Raw genomic sequence first — 18,280 nt, forward strand, 5'->3', positions numbered from 1 at the left:
TGATTTTTTCGTAATGGCTTCAGAACCCTATCCTGGGCGTGCCCGACACTATGCCGACAAAATAATACAATAAAAAAATCTAAAAAAGATATTTTTAGGATACCTCCCATAGACGTAAAGTAGGGGTGATTTTTTCTCATCCAACTGTATAGTGTGGGATAGTGTTGGATAGGTCTTTTAAAACCATTAGGGGTTTGCTAAGATCATTTTTCGATTCAGTGATTTGTTTGCGAAATATTCAACTTTAAAGTGCAAATTTTCATAAAAATCGAGCGTCCCCCCCCCTCTAAAATCTAAACCGGTGAGTGGAAAAATTTGAAAAAGTCAGGATGGTAGTAAGTTTATCAACTTACAAGGATAACTACAACGGTTAGTTTTCTTCAGAATTATTAGTAGTTTAAGAGTAAATAGCAGCTTAAATAGGCCGTATAGGCCGCGGCCTAGGGGCGGCAGATTTCAAAAAAATATTATTTTAGAAAGTTACATAGGGCGGCGGATATAAAGTGGCCTAAGTAACTTTTCCTCCCTGACGAGAGGGAGCAAAGTGCAACTTTTCTGTTCAAGGCTTTTCTGAGTGTTTTATTGCAAATGCCAAATTTTGAAGTTGATAATTGTAAAGCCACGCTATTTTCTATGCTGGTTGTTCTTTAATAATATTTAGATTTTTTCAAGTTTCTTAATGCTCGGTGTGAAAAGCTGGCCACTTCTACTATAGAATCCTGAGCGTAGAATCCTTCGCTACATTCTGGATTCAATGTGCGCCCTCGCCGTAAATACACCATTTTGCTCCCTTGTGACAAAAATAACTATTGCACGCTTAGCTGTAGCAGATATAGTAATGCAGGACTGTATTTAAGCGTATAATTTGATTATTTTTCACACTTATCCTTATGTCAACACATTCCAGTCCAAACCCAACTTCGTGGTGGGAGAGGAGATGGAGGACGAGCCGTCGCACGAGGGGGGGGACTCGTTCCCCAACGCCCCCCCTCCCAACCTGCGGCCGAAAATGACCGCCGTCCAGCAGTTGGCTCTAGCTGAAAAAAGGAGCAAACTCAAGTGAGTTTAGAAATAAAACACCGCTTTAGCGAAACATAGTCTGGCTGACATTACAAGCTTTTATTTAGCTTCACCTGTCCCGTTGTCTGTCTGTCTGTAGTCAAATTTTGCAAGTTAAATTTGACCAACTTTGAGTACCAGTCGAATCGACTTGAACTTTGGCATACTTATGTAAATTACGTGACAATGCAGCATCGACATCTATGTACCTTACGGCACTAGACTGGCTGTTTGGCACAAAACGCGCGGCGCATCAATCACCAATATTACTTTGACACAACCGCTGTCTCGGACGTCAACAGACCGAGCTGTGAACTGTTTTTGTGCGCCGTTTTGATGTAAGAAACATGCAGTCTAATCAGTAAGAGTCTAGTACTAGATGTCAGTGCAATGCAGTAATTTGGTAGTGACATCCTAGTAGTCTGGCCAGGATCGTCTCCGCAGGACGGAACTTTTCAACGGTTAATAGTAAAAGTAAAAGTAATAATGGCTAAAAAGGATAAAATATGCTAAATCCAGCGTGATCCGAATGCGACTTGTCCTTATGTTGTGCTTAAACGTGGGATGGTATAGGTAGTGCCACGAGAGTTGAAGTGAACAAATAAATATCATGAGACACTTGACACTAATTGACCTAGTCCCAAACTAAGCAGCGCTTGTACTATGGTTACTAGGCAACGGATAAACATACTGACATGGATAAATACATACTTAAGTACATATTAAACATTCAAGACCCGAGAAACAAACATTCGTATTATTCATACAAATATCTGCCCCGGCTGTAAATCGAACCCGGGACCTCAAGCTTCGTAATCAGCTTCGCTAACCACTTGGCCATCCGGTCGTGACTGAATGATTACACACACAGCTACATGAAGAACTGATTGCACAAAAGGAGAATGAATTAAATGAATGAGTGAATGTCAAAATCCTGCTGTCATTACATGACATGTTCTTGTGTGCGTGACCGTTGAGGTCACGTCTCGTGGCACTACCCATAATGAAAATACGTTTAAGCAAGCGGTCAAACGCTAGAATATTCACCCCCGACCCCCCGTTGTGATTGAGACGTCTTCGCGAATGCGATCACGGAGTTTTTCGCGCCGATACTAAAAGTTAAATGTGATACTATACTATGTGACTGGACAAAGAGTGTAATTATTTTCTCAACTATGTGGTGAATAATCGTGATAGTCGTTTCCTCTTCAATTACTGAGACGAGCACTATATTATTGTCTTTGTTTCGACAGGAACAGCTATTGTTGGTTTCATATTATTAAAACAGTTTGTTTCGCAACCTCGTCCTTTTAAAATACCAAGCCTGCAATTACCTATTTGTAGGCTTAAAGTAGTTTAGGCAATCATATTAAAACCACGTATTTAATTTCTGATACCTGTCGTAGATAAGTACCAAGTACCTTCATAATCCTCACTTGTATACACAGTGGCGTAGCTATGGACAAGGGCCCCGGTGCATAGAGAAAGAATTGGGCCCTCCCGCACCCTCTCTTTCCACTTAAATCGTAAAAAGCTTGAACTTATATTGACCTTCAATATTATAGATAGGAATAAGACTGAAAGAGCCTGTTCACAAGATTTTTTTATCTCTCTTTTTCTTTTATGCTCCTCTCTTTTCAAAGCTTGGGTTAGAGGGCCCCCTGAGCTCCGGGCCCTGGTACACTGCACCTGGCCATACGATAGCTACGCCACTGTGCATACACCATTTATTTCAGTTTCTATAAGCAAAAGCTCCTGAGCAATCTGCATAGTAATTATTACGAGTATCATGTACCACATGAAAATCACAGGCGTTTAATAGTTATTTTCAACCGACTTATGCTTATGTTCGGTAAGCAAAATTCGGTTAACATTTTGTTGATTGTTACCTTGGTAATTTATGAACCAATACTGTGTTTTTGTTGTAATACGAATACTTCCAATTAAGTTCCACTGCCACTGCCACCAAATTCAAATTCAAATCATCATCATCAGGTTGCCATAATCCCCACGCTTGGCAGGCGGCTTGGGGTTCGCAGTGTTATGCTGATGGTGTACGCAGAAGACACTGCTGCCCGTCTTCTGGATTTGTTCCCTTATTTGCCTTCTACGGCACCCAACGGGATGAGATGGGGGGGGGGGCTATTCTTGTCCGGCCACCCCATTTCAAATCATTTATTCAATAAATAGGTTGCAATGGGCACTTTTATACGTCATTTTTTAAACTACCAAGTGAGGATCTGATGAGTCTGTCTAGTCTAGTGGGATACCTATAGTGATATTGGGATATTTTGTAGTAACTCGTGCATTTGCTCTTGTAAATCACCATTCGGTGAAGTGGAACTGGTAAGAAAGACGACAGTTGGCTAGTAAAACTGGAAACTGGAAGTGGAACATTAGTGGACCATTTATTCTCGTTTACTATATTTTGGGCTTCCATAACTCTTGCTAACTCGTGCTTAGGCACCGACTTCAAACGGTAGAAAAATATTTTTGAGTTCGTTAAATATTCATTTTATTTATTTCAGATTTAGGTATGTACTTTATTTACATGATAAGCAAGGGACTTTTAACTTAAGAAAAAAAGTAATCCCATAAACAACTTCTATCGTGGTCACACGAAATTGAATGATCAAGATCTAGGGTTGGCAAATTCGCAAACGGCGCGAGTTATAAAAAATCCTAGGGTTGCCATAAAAAAAACAGCAAACACCAAAACAAAACAGTCTTACCAACTTACAAACGCGTCCGACGTAGATTTGAACTTTTAGACCTCCAGCATACAAATCTGTATGGGAAAAGTTCGCCTTTCTACATCGGTTTCTCAATAAAATCTGTTTTTAATACGTTTTATGTGCAGCTGTTGCCCGCGACGAATTCGTTTTTGTCCTGGAAAATTGCATAGTTCCCGCGGGATAGTGAAAAATCGAATTCTACGTGGACGGAGTCTCGGGTAACGGCCTAACGGCTATATAGTAAGATACTTAAAAGAGATGGTTCAAATATTCACAAGATATGATTATTATCATAGACTTCGATTTGTGGTCTGTGACTATTATTTATTGTGAAATTTTGACGTCCCCTAAGTAACGCCCGGGGTTGGCCATTACTTAACATCCCACTACGATACGCAACTGGCTGGTTGTAAGTGAGTATGGTACATAATACCTAGGTACGTATTATAATTTGGATAGTGAGTTAAGGCAATGTGAGGACCTGGTCACATTTCAGCGTAAACTAAAGGCGTAATTTATAAAGAGACCATTTTATTCCATAAAGTAATTTTATGCAAAAATACTTTTTGACTAACTGATAATGATAATGTAATGTGGTAACTGATTTTATTGAAAATTATTGAATTATTAATTTTATTAAGTATGAAATGTTTATCTACCTGGACATCTATTCTAAATTGTATTATACATATATTGACTTGAATAATTTATTTAACCATAATTACTATTGTTTGTGTAACTCCTAGTGAATAATAACTAAGTACTTGTATTATTGTAAAAAGGTATTTGCACGCATTTGTGTTTAAAAGCAAATAAAATATTTGAATTTGAATTTGTTTTTAATGGAATGGCAATGCTAGTAGGTATACTCAACAAAAAGTACAATCATCGTTTTTTTTAACAAGTCACATATTGCTTTCGTTGCTTGTCAATTTTTAGCTGGCGGGAAAGCGTGCGTGCCATTTTCTGAAATTTTGATTGTGCCTCGTCTATTCTATGCTATTTTGCATCATGTCATGTAAAGATTCTTGATCTCTTTAGTCTAAGGATTCTTGAAGTAGATGACAATGACCATTTTCTAACAAGATACTCCTACTCCATCATCAAATTCATTCACTGTTTAAGATTTTGTCTTACTAAACTAAAAGGTAAACAAACAAACTGCATTCTCCGTTACGAATTTCGATTATCAACCGTAAAGCGAAGAAACACAGTTTTATTAGTTGCTTAAATGATTAGCAGCTCTTCCGATCAAAATGGTGAGGTGCCAGAAATGGCGGCAAAAACCAGTAGGTATCTAACCATCGCGCTTAAAACACGTTCGTATCGAGAATTATCACAACCAAACGCGGAAAAATATTAAGTATAAAAACAATAAAAGGTATTAATTTCATTAGATTACATATTCCAGTGCGCGCGTCAAGTGTAAAAGTGTCTGTGTTGATTAAATATTCAAAGTGCGTTCGAAATTTGGTCCGGATTTTTAATTTTCGCCGAGTGTTACCCGTGTTCGAAATAGTGCTGTGCAGTGTAAATAGCGAAATTCTATCGATTGTTTGTAGGTTAAAAGCTTTAAATCTACTTGCGATAAAATGTGTATACCTAGTGATTAATAGTATGAATGATGTCGTGTGTTACGATCGCACCATATAGTGATAATGAACGATAAGATGTTATAACATCATAGTTGTTATCATCTTATCATTTCGCGAAAAGTATGATTGTTATCAAAAATTTTACATCAATATTTAGTTATGTACAATAGATATGAATCAAATTACCAGGATTATCCATCTTAATAGCATTTTAGTAAAAATAGTGACATATTAGAGAATTAACGGCTTCTTTTTTTTCAAGCACGTATTTACCAAATACGTTCATGTATTCTGAGTTCAAATTAATTGAGTGATGAAATAATGCAGAATGTATTTTTTTTTAAGTTTTTTGAGTCTTTTGAAAAACAGTTTCTTTCCTTGACTAGATCCAGTCGTAGGTAATTAGCCATGAACTATATATTGCATGATAATTATATACTTACGAGATGTTAAGAAAATAATAGTTTTAATCCATCGAAAGACAATTTTCTCTTAACTTATTTCATTCGTTTAATTAAAAACAATAAATTTTCATTTTATTATTGTAGTGTAGTGTAGTGTATATTTGAGGGATTACCTTTAAGTAAAAATATTAATTTAACACCAGTTTTATCACAATTGGCTTATCTAAAATGGATACAAACAGCAGTCTCGTAATTCATTAAAATAATTTTAAAACCTGTCAGTTACTGGTTGCGGTAAAGATATTATGTAAAGTTTAAAATTTGATAATAAGCATAATAATCGATTCCTTCTCGAGTATTGTGTTCATTTAAGATGTAAGTACTCGTAAACAAGGATTAAGAGGGGCCCTTTTGGCAGCAATGGAACACAATAACAAACCAATCCGAGAGCTCGGGCTTAAACTTTGACTCTAACCTAAGAATTTCATGGAATTTATGTGCGAAATTACATTTTAAATTTATCATAAGCTTTTTCAAATAATCCTCCTTCGCGGGTAAAATAACGTGAGGAAACGAGGCTACACCTGCAACGTAATATATTGGCGCGTGTGATGCTACCAGTCCGCACTGGGCTGGCGTGGTAACTACGGCCCAAGACCTCACATTCAAAGAGGGAGGCCTGTGCTTCTTAGCCTGTGAACGTTAATTAATATTTCAAATGTAAATGTGACTATCAGTCTGTCTGTTTATAAAATCTTTACGACAAAACTACTGAACACGTTCTTTCCTACAAAACGATTCCCAATGGGTATCAATTTGGACCCATCTTTGTGGGTAAATACAAACGATAAAAGCAGTCTAGCCCCAAATTTGCATTGTAGTATTTGTAGTTAATCAATACCTCTTAGTTTTTGCTTTGTAATATGTAAAGAGCGGATTTGAAGTAGCAATTACGAGTTTAATACGGATAAGAATACTAGTACAAGTAAGAATTTTATTTTTATCAAAAAGGTATATACGTAATAAATAGTATCTATATAGTTGAGCTGTATAAAACTCCTTTTAATTATAATAAAATATCTTTGAAATGAGAAGGGTATTTACAACTTTTTTGTTGTTTAGGCTGTAGAAAACATTGTTGCCTAAAATGTATGCATTTTACTTGACGCATCGCATGCCCCTGACAAGTTGACAACCGGTTGGCGTGATTGCGTAAATATAAGCCACAGACGCCAATACGTGATAGATTACGTTACGTGATTCTTCTTCTTCTTTTTGTCGTAATGTAGGTCAACAGTGCATCAAAGATTAACAGAAAAAGTGTTTTTAATTGCACTCTTGCTCGTAAAAAGTATTGTAACATGCTGGCTAAATTGGTTGTAACTTATAACCTTTTTTTTACTTTTTTTCGTAATACGACTAAGGGCGTAATGGTAATGACTTTGATGAATGTACTTGCAGCTCAGGAAGGGAGTAGCGCAAACAGTATCGTGATGTTTGTAAAAATATGAAATTTTGTTTCACACAACTTTATATTATTTACTTACTCACAAATGTGACGGGAATCATTGTAGGTATGTCAGACGGGCGGTTCTGGAATTACGAACATCGAGCTTCTAATATACTTAATCTATTTTTAAAATAATAAGTACAATAATAATCGATTTTTAGTATTCTTATAATACAATTCTAGGTATTCTAGCTAGCCAGTTTAAGGTTAAAACTGTTTGCCGAATTATATTTTCCAGTTTTTTCGCACTTACTAATGCGAATAATTATCATCCAACCATTGTTTACTCTCCTTGACTATAATTACGGCTATTCAGTTGTCTGTATTTTATTTCAATTTATAAATATTTAGAATCATAACTAAAGCTTCCTTGTCAATAACCGTGTTGGTTTAAGAGTAAGTATTTCGGGTAATCAAATTAATGGACGGTTTGGATGGTTTTGGTAACGTCATCATCCATCATCCCAGCCTATATACGTCCCACTGCAGGGCACAGGCCTCCCCTCAGAATGAGAGGGTTTGGGCCATAGTTCCCACGCGGGCCCAGTGCGGATTGGGAACTTCACACACACCATTGAATTGCTTCGCAGGTTTGTGCAGGTTTCCTCACGATGTTTTCCTTCACCGCAAAGCTCGTGGTAGATTTCAAATGTAACTCCGCACATGAATTTAGAGGTGCGAGCCGGAGTTTGAACCCACGACCCTCTGCTTGAGAGGCGATGGGTCAAACCACTAGGCCACCACGGCTTCACGGCTTTTGGTAACGTACTGTATCAATATTCGACAAGCAATAACGAATAACGACTATAAATAACAAACTTATAGACAGACGTCCTAGAAAATTCCTAGGCTTGCTCTAAATAAACGAGCAATTAAACTAAGACAGCAACTAACAGGTCAAAGTCCGGCGTTACGTTTGCGTACATACACGGTGTGTTGTTATGTTACGTTAACGAATATCATAGTGTAAATGTCATGGCCATTTTTAATACGTAAATTACTGTGAGCAAAGAATATTGGGCTGGATTTGCCGGCAATTTCAACTCGCTGTCGGTCTCAAATGTTGCCAGTTTGATGACAAAGAGTTCATCGTCACCTCACCATCCTCCCAGCTATATACGGCTCACTGCCGGGCACATGCGTTGTCTCAGAATGAGAGGGCTTTGGCCGTAGTTCCCACGCGGGCTCAGCGCGGAATGTTAACTTCAAACACCATTGAATTGCTTCGCAGGTTTGTGCGGGTTTCTCGTGGTAAATTTCTGCGCGCATAAATTTCGAAAAATTCAGAGGTGCGAGCCTGGGTTTGAACTTGAACCTACGGTACCTACTCTACTTGAAAACCTAGGCCCAAAGACTACAGTATTATATAGGGAGACCTAGGCCCACGGCTGTTGCCGGCTGTTGCCGCTGCTGCTGCTTGTTCTAAAGAAAGAAACAATAACCTAACCTGACCAACAAAAAGTTGGAAAACCCCCGACTTTGTCACTTCAAAGTTCAATATCTCAAAAACGGCTGAACCGATTTTAATAAAACGTCTAAGAACTATCGCTAGAAAACTTGCTTTTAAATAAAAAAAAACCGCATTCAAATCGGTCCACCCGTTTAAAAGCTACGGTGCCACAGACAGACACACAGATAGTCAGACAGACAGACACACATAGCGGTCAAACTTATAACACCCCTCTTTTTACGTCGGGGGTTAGAAAACATTTATAACAGCAATAAACACATACACAAGTTGTTTGCTAAGTTGTTTTTCGTACAGTTTGTTTGTTTGTTTTGTACTACATTACTATGATAAATGCGAAAGTAACTGTCTCTCTGTTTGTTATCTCTTCGCGCTGAGACTTCAGTGCCCTTAGTGTAAGTTTTCGGTTACAAAATACGTCTCGATCACGTTCGCGTTAAAATCTCAATTTGTATGGAAACACGAACATCGCAAACGTTCCGCTAGAGGCGCTGTTCGTGATTCCATATAAATTGAAATTTTAACGCGAACGCGAGCGAGACGTATTTTGTAACCGAAAACTTATACTAAGGGTACAGTACCCCGAAGCCACGGAGAAAAACTAGTTAGTGTTGATCTATATAGTTTGGAAATGCGGACAGGACTTAAAATATTTATCTCGGATAATTGCATAGTTGCCATAAGTAGGTACTTACCTAATGCAATGGTAGGTCCAAACGTGGTCCAAACTGTTCTAACAGGTAGATAAAAAGTTTAACTAATTTGAATACGGGTCGTGACGTTGGATTATGTTAATTACGATCGGATCATATGACGTAGTGAGGTGATAATGACCGGAAACAAAAGGAGAAGTTTTTTGGACCTACGGTACGCATACGTAGAGCATATTTAGATTAAACATAAAGTAGAATGGAGTAATATAGATATGTCACACATTTTACCACTTTGGAAGTGTCTCTCGCGCAAACTATTCAGTTTAGAAAAAAATGATATTAGAAAACTCAATATCATTTTTGAAGACCTATCCATAGATACCCCACACGTATGGGTTAGATGAAAAAAAAATTGTGAGTTTCAGTTCTAAGTATGCGGGGAACCCCCAAAATTTATAGTTTTTTTTTTCTATTTTGTGTGAAAATCTTAATGCGGTTCACAGAATACATCTACTTACCAAGTTTCAACAGTATAATTCTTAAAGTTTCGGAAAAAAATGGCTGTGACATACGGACGGACAGACAGACATGACGAATCCATAAGGGCACTAAAAATCACGTTTGTTGTATGGGAGGCCCCATAAATATTCATTTTATTTTAATTTAATTCGTTATGTTTATAGTGAATTTACAACTAAATATTCTGTTAATATTTCGAGCAAAAAACGGCACAAAAATCCAGCCGGGAATCAAACCCGGGACCTCAAGCTTCGTAGTTAGGTTCTCTAGCTTGGCCAATCCGTTCGTCAAATGCGGTGTCCATATGAAAATATATTTCATTGGTCACTGGAAACTTACAAACGCTACTATACGCTGGAAACGTTTTTGTTAGTGGAGCTCAAAATTAGGATTCGATACCTGCGTTTTCGCATAAACATCCAGTTCGTAGATTCTTTCCGGATTTTATCAAATATGTAGGCTAACGGAAGATTTAAAACTAAAATCCTCCTCGAAGCAATCAAATTCGCCTTAAAATGTCGTTAACTGATAAATATCGTCATAGTTTAATCTTCAAATTGACGTATAGGCACTAAAAGACGTAACACCTTGTACTTCAGTCTTGGTATCGACACCGGCAAGATTTAATGTACATCAACGCTGATACAAGTTGTAAAAAAATAGTGACGTTCACAAGTCAGTTATAAAATAAGTTTTGTACACGTGGATTTTACTAATGTGGTTTTTTAAACGTTTTAAGAATATTTGAAAGATAAACCAGTTACGATTTTTATTTATAAAAATGTGATTGCTTTAGAATATTGTACTTAAGTCAGTTTCGAAATATACTTTTTTAAGTTTAAAATAAATCCGGACCAAAGTTTGAACTTAATTTTTAAAACAGCAAAAATGACACAGTGATGTAAAGTTAGACGTGTACAATTAGTGTATGATACCAGCCTTGTTTCGATCGTTCGCCACCATTGCGGATTTCGTTTACCACCTCTTCAACATGATGAAGCGACGGACGTCCAAGCGTTTTGTTCTTGGTGACAACGAGGAACAACCGTCATGGGACATAGATGATGCTACGGAAGTGTTGCCGGATGTCCAGAAGTTCCAGATGACGCTGGAAGCGGAGCCGGAGAGCGAGAAGGAAGATAATAATGTGCAGGACAGCAGCAAAGGGCTGCTGCGCCCGCCCAATCAGACTTTGCAGTAAGTTTTTTTATGTACAGAAATAGGCCACAACTACGTCTGATGGTAAGCGAAGACGTGGAATAAGATGGAGCAAGCTTGCTTAATAAATGCTTATATGTACATATACATCCTAGATTTTTTTATTTATTATTTATTTATTTATCGTATGGAATAAGTGTCACTGCAAAACTGTGTAAGAAATACAAATGAAAACTAAACATTAAAACTTAAATCTAGATTTCTTAAAATATTCCACGGCTTTCTCTGACAGCTTCTTGAGGTCATCTATGTGTCCATCGAACTTAGTGATCGGGCATTCCAGTACCATGTGGTGGGCCGTCTGTTCCGGGTGGCCACACTCGCAAGCCGCCGACTCGCACCAGCCCCATTTACTCCTAAGGTACGCGGAGTTCCCAACATTGGTTCGGAAGCGGTTGGCCAGGCACCACACTCGGCGCTGCGTTTCGAAGCCCGGGGGTCTTTAGCGGGGGTTCAGCTCAAACAAGTCAGGCGGCTCTCCCTTCATTTGCCATTCGCTGAGCCAAGCGTTCCGCATTTCCCAGGCATTTATTTATTGGAGTTTAGGGATGAATTAAGTCACTGAGGAACCTATTTATTGTTAATTTTATTTGACCTGTTGAATGTTCTCTAGGTTAAAGTTAACGGAGGTAATAATAACACGGCGTATATTTGTATGTTTCCCGTGGTCAAGCACCCATCATACAAACATAATATACCTAATATAAATTAACTTTATGCGTAAAATTATATAGGCTATGATTGTAGTAATAACCCTCATAATTCTACGTATAGGTATATTTGCTCTCAAGGAATTATGAAATAAAAAAATAAAAGTACTTGTGTTCATGCGAAAATCATCTTATATTTGAATTATTTGATTGATTTACTAGTTTGAATGGGAGAGCTAATTTCACATAGCAAATTTTGCTTAAAAAATATTTATTCAAAGTATCTGTTAAACCTATCATCATCATCCCAGCCTATATACGTCCCACTGCTGGGCACAGGCCTCCTCTCAGAACAAGAGGGCTTGGGCCATAGTTCCCACGCGGGCCCAGTGCGGATTGGGAACTTCGCACGCACCATTGAATCGCTTCGCAGGTTTGTGCAGGTTTCCTCACGATGTTTTCCTTCACCGCAAAGCTCGTGGTAAATTTCAAATGTAATTCCGCACATGAATTTCGAAAAACTCAGAGGTGCGAGCCGGGGTTCGAACCCACGACCCTCTGCTTGAGAGGCGATTATGAATGTCAGGTATTATGTTTTCTCATTAGAATTGAATAGGTATTTGTTGGGGCGTAATAAACGTTAATAAATGTCAATAGTGTTTGTTTGAAAGATGTTAAATATCGATACTTTGCTTTAGTGATGGAAGCTGAAAATTTTGAATTATCGATACTTACCTAGTTTCATTTAATCTCGATTTCGCACAAAATGTTTTTTCAACAATTATATTTACTATTTTGTTGTTTAACATTTATTCGTAATGTCTCTAGCATAGATCGCGATAGCATGTAATTTTATTGTTGTTAAGCGCAATAATTTTTATTATTACATTTATTTATACCAATTAGAATAGACATAGGTAAATGAAGCCTATATAAACTAAAAACAAACAAAAATAACCCTAATTTCACGTGGCGTGCTTTTACATTTTAAAAATAATGAGTAACAGTATTACTATCATCGACAACATGATAGCCTATAGACATCTTATGTCAAACGAACGATTTTGTAATCATATCATATCCATCTAAACAATATCCGGCATTATCCGATCAATTAAGACCACTTTTCTGCACTTTAAAGAAACAATTCAGTGCCTTATCTTGGGAGATTCATGGACCGATTTCCTTGCTACCATCCTAATAGTGATTTAGCACTACGTGCGATCCAAATATGATCCGAATCCGAGAAAATACGGTCTGGATTAGTTGTAGACATATGTCTTTATACTGATTTTACTATGCAATTAGTTCTACGACTTCCGTCTACTCGCAGTATTTTCACTTCGGATTGGACTCTGTGTGATATTACTCTAACGTTGGGCTGGGCATATATGTGGCTTTTCTTGTCTTTAAATATATACTAATCACAAAGTAGGACTATTTTATATAAAAATCACTATGACATGTTCAATAAGAGCATGATAGTTTACTGCAACAAGGATGCTAGCGGCCCGCGTTTACAACGACATGCCGTAAATAGTAATATTTGCATTGTGATGTTTAAATTTATAGGTATTTGTGAAGGTGGCGATTGGTTAGTAAATATTAGTAAGTATTGCTATTTTTGTACATTTGCATTGATGTATTGTCATGTGCAGGTCTGAACAGGACGCGGATGTGGAAGGGTAATATAGTGTTAAATAAGTATTAGTAAATAATAAGGTTTAAGATATGAAGGTATTGACTGAAAGCCAGCGCCGTAGTAGGCACATGTACTTACTGGAGCATAATGCTGCGTCAAGTTCCTTTTTGACATCATCAAATGTTTTTCTTTTCTGTAAATTGTATATTATTTTAAGTTTGATGTCGAAATAAGTTTATGTCTGTCTTAAGTGTTGTTTTGTACACTTTTTATTTACAACTCTATTATAAAAGTTGGATTATTGTGACTTGAACACCTTGTAAAGGTTTTTTTGTCGGGATTTCTTATTCAAAATACAGTCACGCTTTTGACTTTACTTTATTATTTCAAACTCAAACTCACAATTATTGATATAGAAAACACTACATCAAACAAAAACACAGTAGGTACCTAAAATAAAAGAAGAGTGAAAAATTAGAGACGTTGCGCTGTAGTGTGATGCCAAACGTAACCCTGTAACCAGAGCTCAAAGACTACAGTATATATAGGGAGAACAAAGACTCCAGAGCTGCAGCGCTGGTTTTCAGCTGAACCCCGGTGAGTGTGCACCCACGTTACTGAACTACAGATAGTTCAACTCAGTTGTGCGCGCGGCCCTATGTGTGGGTAAAGCGATAAGAACACGTCTTGCTCGGACGACGACTGCCGCGTCACGTGAAATTTGTATATTTACAAGCGCACGCACACATAGGGCCGCGCGTACAACTGAGTTGCAACTATCTGTACATACTTATACAGTTTAGGTTTTACTTTTTAAATAATACGATTGAATAAAAAAAAAGAACTCCAAGCAAGGTTTCTTCTTTACCAAGTACCTTTAGTATAAGTTTTTGAACTGGGTCAATCGATCGGTGTCAGATCGTGTCATGATATTTTAATGCACTAGCCGTTGCCCGCGACTCCGTCCGCGTAGTATTCGTTTATCGCTATCCCACGGGAACTATGCAATTTTCCGGGATAAAAACTATCCTTTATCCTTCTCGGGGACTCAAAATATCTGTATACCGGTTCTGTATCTCGGTTCAGTGGTTTAGATGTAATTGAGTGACAAACATCCAAACGTCTTCACAAACTTTCACATTTATAATATTAGTAGGATGTAAGTGTTATGTCCCTACTGGTAATAACGTTCATATAGTATGTAGGACATATGTATGAAGTGTCATCATCATCATCATCATCATCAGCCAGAAGATGTCCACTGCTGAACAATAAGGCCTCCCTCTTAGAACGCCACAATGAACAACAACTCGCCACTTGCATCCACCGGTCTCCCGCAACTCTCACGTCGTCAGTCCACCTGGTGAGAGGCCTGCTAACGCTTCGTCTTCCGGTTCGTGGTCGCCACTCGAGGACTTTTCTCCCCCAAACCGCCCATTGCTACTTCAACTTAAATATTTTCCTATCTCAGCTTGATTTCTCACTTCCATATGCACCGTTTTAAAAATAAATTAATGTGTAAGTACTAATTACAATGGTACCTTCGGCAATACCAAAGGTCACTTGACGCTGGCCTTCGTTTTTATAGTAGGCATTCAAAAACTTCAATAATGTGTTTAAGGTACCTTTGTTAATAGTAATTAATAAATAGATGTTTTGCAATTATTTACATTTTATTTAAGAAAACTTTGCTTGCAAAAAAGGATCATGACATTCTTGTCGTAATACTTCAATAGAAAACGACAAAAACCCGTGTGCGCTTGCTATAATTTTATTTTACCCATGTTTCTAGCCATCTCTTCCGAAATTTTGAACTTGCAGCAAACTGCTCCCTGCTACAAATGTGCAAGTAGCGCAGTTTCCAAAAAGTTGAAAATGTTCTCGGAAATTTCTGGAAATTTTCGCCAAAAATGTGGAAAATTTAAATTTCAGAAATAAAGTTTCAATCCCCATACAAAATTGTGAGAAGTTTCCGAAATTTTCCTATATGAAAAATTCTGCAATTTTGGAAAGTTTCCTTTTATCAGTACTCCCACCCAGCCAACCTGTCTTACTAACTCGATCGCTATTCACATTTACGCATAAAATATTTAGTGGGGCTTAGCCCCTTCACCTTGTTTTATTCATAAATGTGGAGCCCTACGATTTTGACTCACTGTATGTTCGTATATGGCCATGACTTGCTGACTACCTAGTGACATAAAATAATATTAAGTAAGAAAATAGTTTCTCGAAGGTCGTGCGGCCTGAGACAGGTTATTTACGCACTACAACCTGTTTTTTGACGTAACCCACTACCATGTTTGAGTTAACAGTGAGGTTTTTTTACACGTTTGTTTAACTCTTGAGCTGTGGTTGTAGAGCACACAAAATGTCTTCAAAGTTTAGGTTCCGCGAGGTAGCTTTATCAATAGTATATTATACTACTTCATTTTCCACCTTGCTTTACGTAGTTTTCATCATCATCGTCACTGTCGGCCGAGAAACATCCAGTCCTGTGCCTTATTTCACGAAGCAAGCTGTAGTCTTTGTTTAACAGTATGCATTGAAAAGAGACTTCTTGTAAATTATAACTTGTAACGTCGTGAAATCAGCCACTGGATCCTCCCCCAAAGACCGTCGAGTAGATTAGTTAGTTTTTTTTTATTTATTTATACAAGAAATAAAATAGAAGCTCACAATAAGAGTAGCTTAGGAAGCGAACTAAAATCGAACACGGTTTATCTGTCACTGCGTCGCACTACTAAACTGCATCTATATTATTATAAGTATTTATAATTATGCCATAAGAAAAGCTAGAAATAAACTACATTTTAATTCTTCCTGCTGGTAAAAATAAAGTTTTTAGATTTTTTTACATCATCAGTTAATACTATTAACCAATAATTTGAACTGTAATTAATGAAAACACTTAAGTAGAGTTATAATATAAGACTATACTTATTGGTTTACTAATGATTCGGCGAATAATGTTTGGCAACCTGTTTCATTTAGCAATTTTTAATTTCCCAACTGTTTAATATTTCTGAAACTGTAAATATTTCAGGATTTTTATAAAACTAACCTAACCTAACCTAAAGGGTTTTACACGATGGCCCTGAAATAAATCCTGAAACATTAACAGTTTTAGTTTGCGAAATGAGAAGTTGCGAAATGAAACAGGTTGCCAAACGTTACGTTGCGAAAAGGCAGTACTCGATACTTATTTAATCCTAAAAACCATGCTCATTTTTAATTAACCGTGATATATTTTCAATTTATTTGAAATAAATAACTACGAATAATTTGGCAAGCATATTTCGTGACACTTTGTTTTTTTCATACAAAATCTAGCAAGGAGTCGCATTTTTTTCAGATCGTAAAAAGAATGTCGCTTGATTGATGATGATACTTTATAACCTTCGTAAGATTTATAACTAGTAGTAGAAGGAAAGACTTTCGCTGGCGATTTATAGTTTACGCTAGTTTTAGTCATACCAAGGACTAAACAATATTCAGGAACGTAACGGAGGTTTTTTAAAGAAAAAAAATGTTAAAAATTACGTAAAAAATTAATTCAAATTCAAATTAATTTATTTCACTTGATTTCAGGTACAAAATATAACATAAATTACGTTGAGTAAAATTAAGTAAAGTAGCAATAACTTGCAGTTCTAATTACCTTTGTTAACTATAAAAAAAAATTGAACTGTAATTTAGCTGCAAATATACATTACTAGCTTATGCCCGCAACTACGTCTGCGCGGATCTAGGTTATCGCGCGGTGGCGCCCTCTACCGGAATAAAAGGTATCCTATGTTGATCCTTGGGGTTCAAACTACCTATATACCAAATTTCATCAAAATCGGTTCAGTGGTTTCGACGTGAAAGGGTAACAGACAGACAGACAGACAGACAGAGTTACTTTCGCATTTATAATATTAGTACATTATAATATTCTTACCATTTTCAAGTGACATGATAATTATCAGAAACCGTTCCTCTGTTTGCTGTGTTTTTTTTTCAGTGATGACAACTCCAGAATGAGGGTTTTCACGGAGGCGAGATATCGCTAGATGGCGTTAGTATCGTGAGGTCCATTTGACGTTTGTTCGTGATCGGTTAAATAACTAAATGCGCCAATCGCAAATAAAACGTCAAACGGACCTCACGATCCTAAGAATCCTAACGCCATCTAGCGATATTTCGCCTAGCTCTGTAAAAACCCTCATTGGCGGGAACCGCCATATGTTGATAAATAAAAAAATCATGCGATGTGGAAACGATTATTGATTTGGTTTAGAAAGATACTTTATTTTAATATGAACAAATGTTAGTTCAGCTTAAGTAAAGTTCACTAGAATCGACTAAAATATTATTAAATAAATTACCAGTTCCGACTGAAAGTATTCCTATAATATTTAGTTATTTAAGGAATAGTTTCTTTTGAAGTTCTACTTCAGTTAATTCGTTAATTATCTTCAAATCCCCTGAATGGAATGCGAGATGATCAAAAAATGTTGTCTTAACAATATTTGCTATCAAATTGCGTTTATTAACATAATTATTTGATCAAGAACCTACTGAATTCAGTCTTACTTCAGAGGAAGTAAACACATACGTATAAGTGTATAGGTCTATGAGTCTTACATTTAATTATTTACTTTTTGGCATTTTTATAGAATAAGATGCGAATGTATGGATTGCTCATATTTTTCCGTAGGAGTTCTGTATCTTCATATTGTGCGTGGCAGTTGGCAGCCCTGGACTTTATAATTAAAATGAGTTTATGATGAATGGCACTCTTCACTCTTTTCTGTCTATATTATTATTGACTTATTTTATAAG

The 18,280-nt window shown here is 36.9% G+C and overlaps 1 protein-coding gene across 2 annotated transcripts in view; it reads left to right on the forward strand.

Annotated features, from left to right (window-relative positions):
- ACC (acetyl-CoA carboxylase) overlaps window positions 1-18,280 on the forward strand; it is a 123,273-nt gene that overhangs the window by 10,524 nt on the left and 94,469 nt on the right. Inside the window, exon 3 of one of the 2 annotated variants that reach the window (XM_074109288.1) lies at window positions 908-1,059. In XM_074109288.1, the coding sequence (XP_073965389.1) occupies window positions 908-1,059 (152 nt within the window). Of the gene's footprint in view, window positions 1-907; window positions 1,060-10,540; window positions 11,141-18,280 lie in introns of those variants that run through there. The other variant, XM_074109289.1, reaches the window with a different exon arrangement.

The sequence above is a fragment of the Choristoneura fumiferana genome, chromosome 28 (genome assembly GCF_025370935.1).
Source record: "Choristoneura fumiferana chromosome 28, NRCan_CFum_1, whole genome shotgun sequence".
In the NCBI taxonomy this organism is placed as follows: Eukaryota; Metazoa; Arthropoda; class Insecta; order Lepidoptera; family Tortricidae; genus Choristoneura; species Choristoneura fumiferana.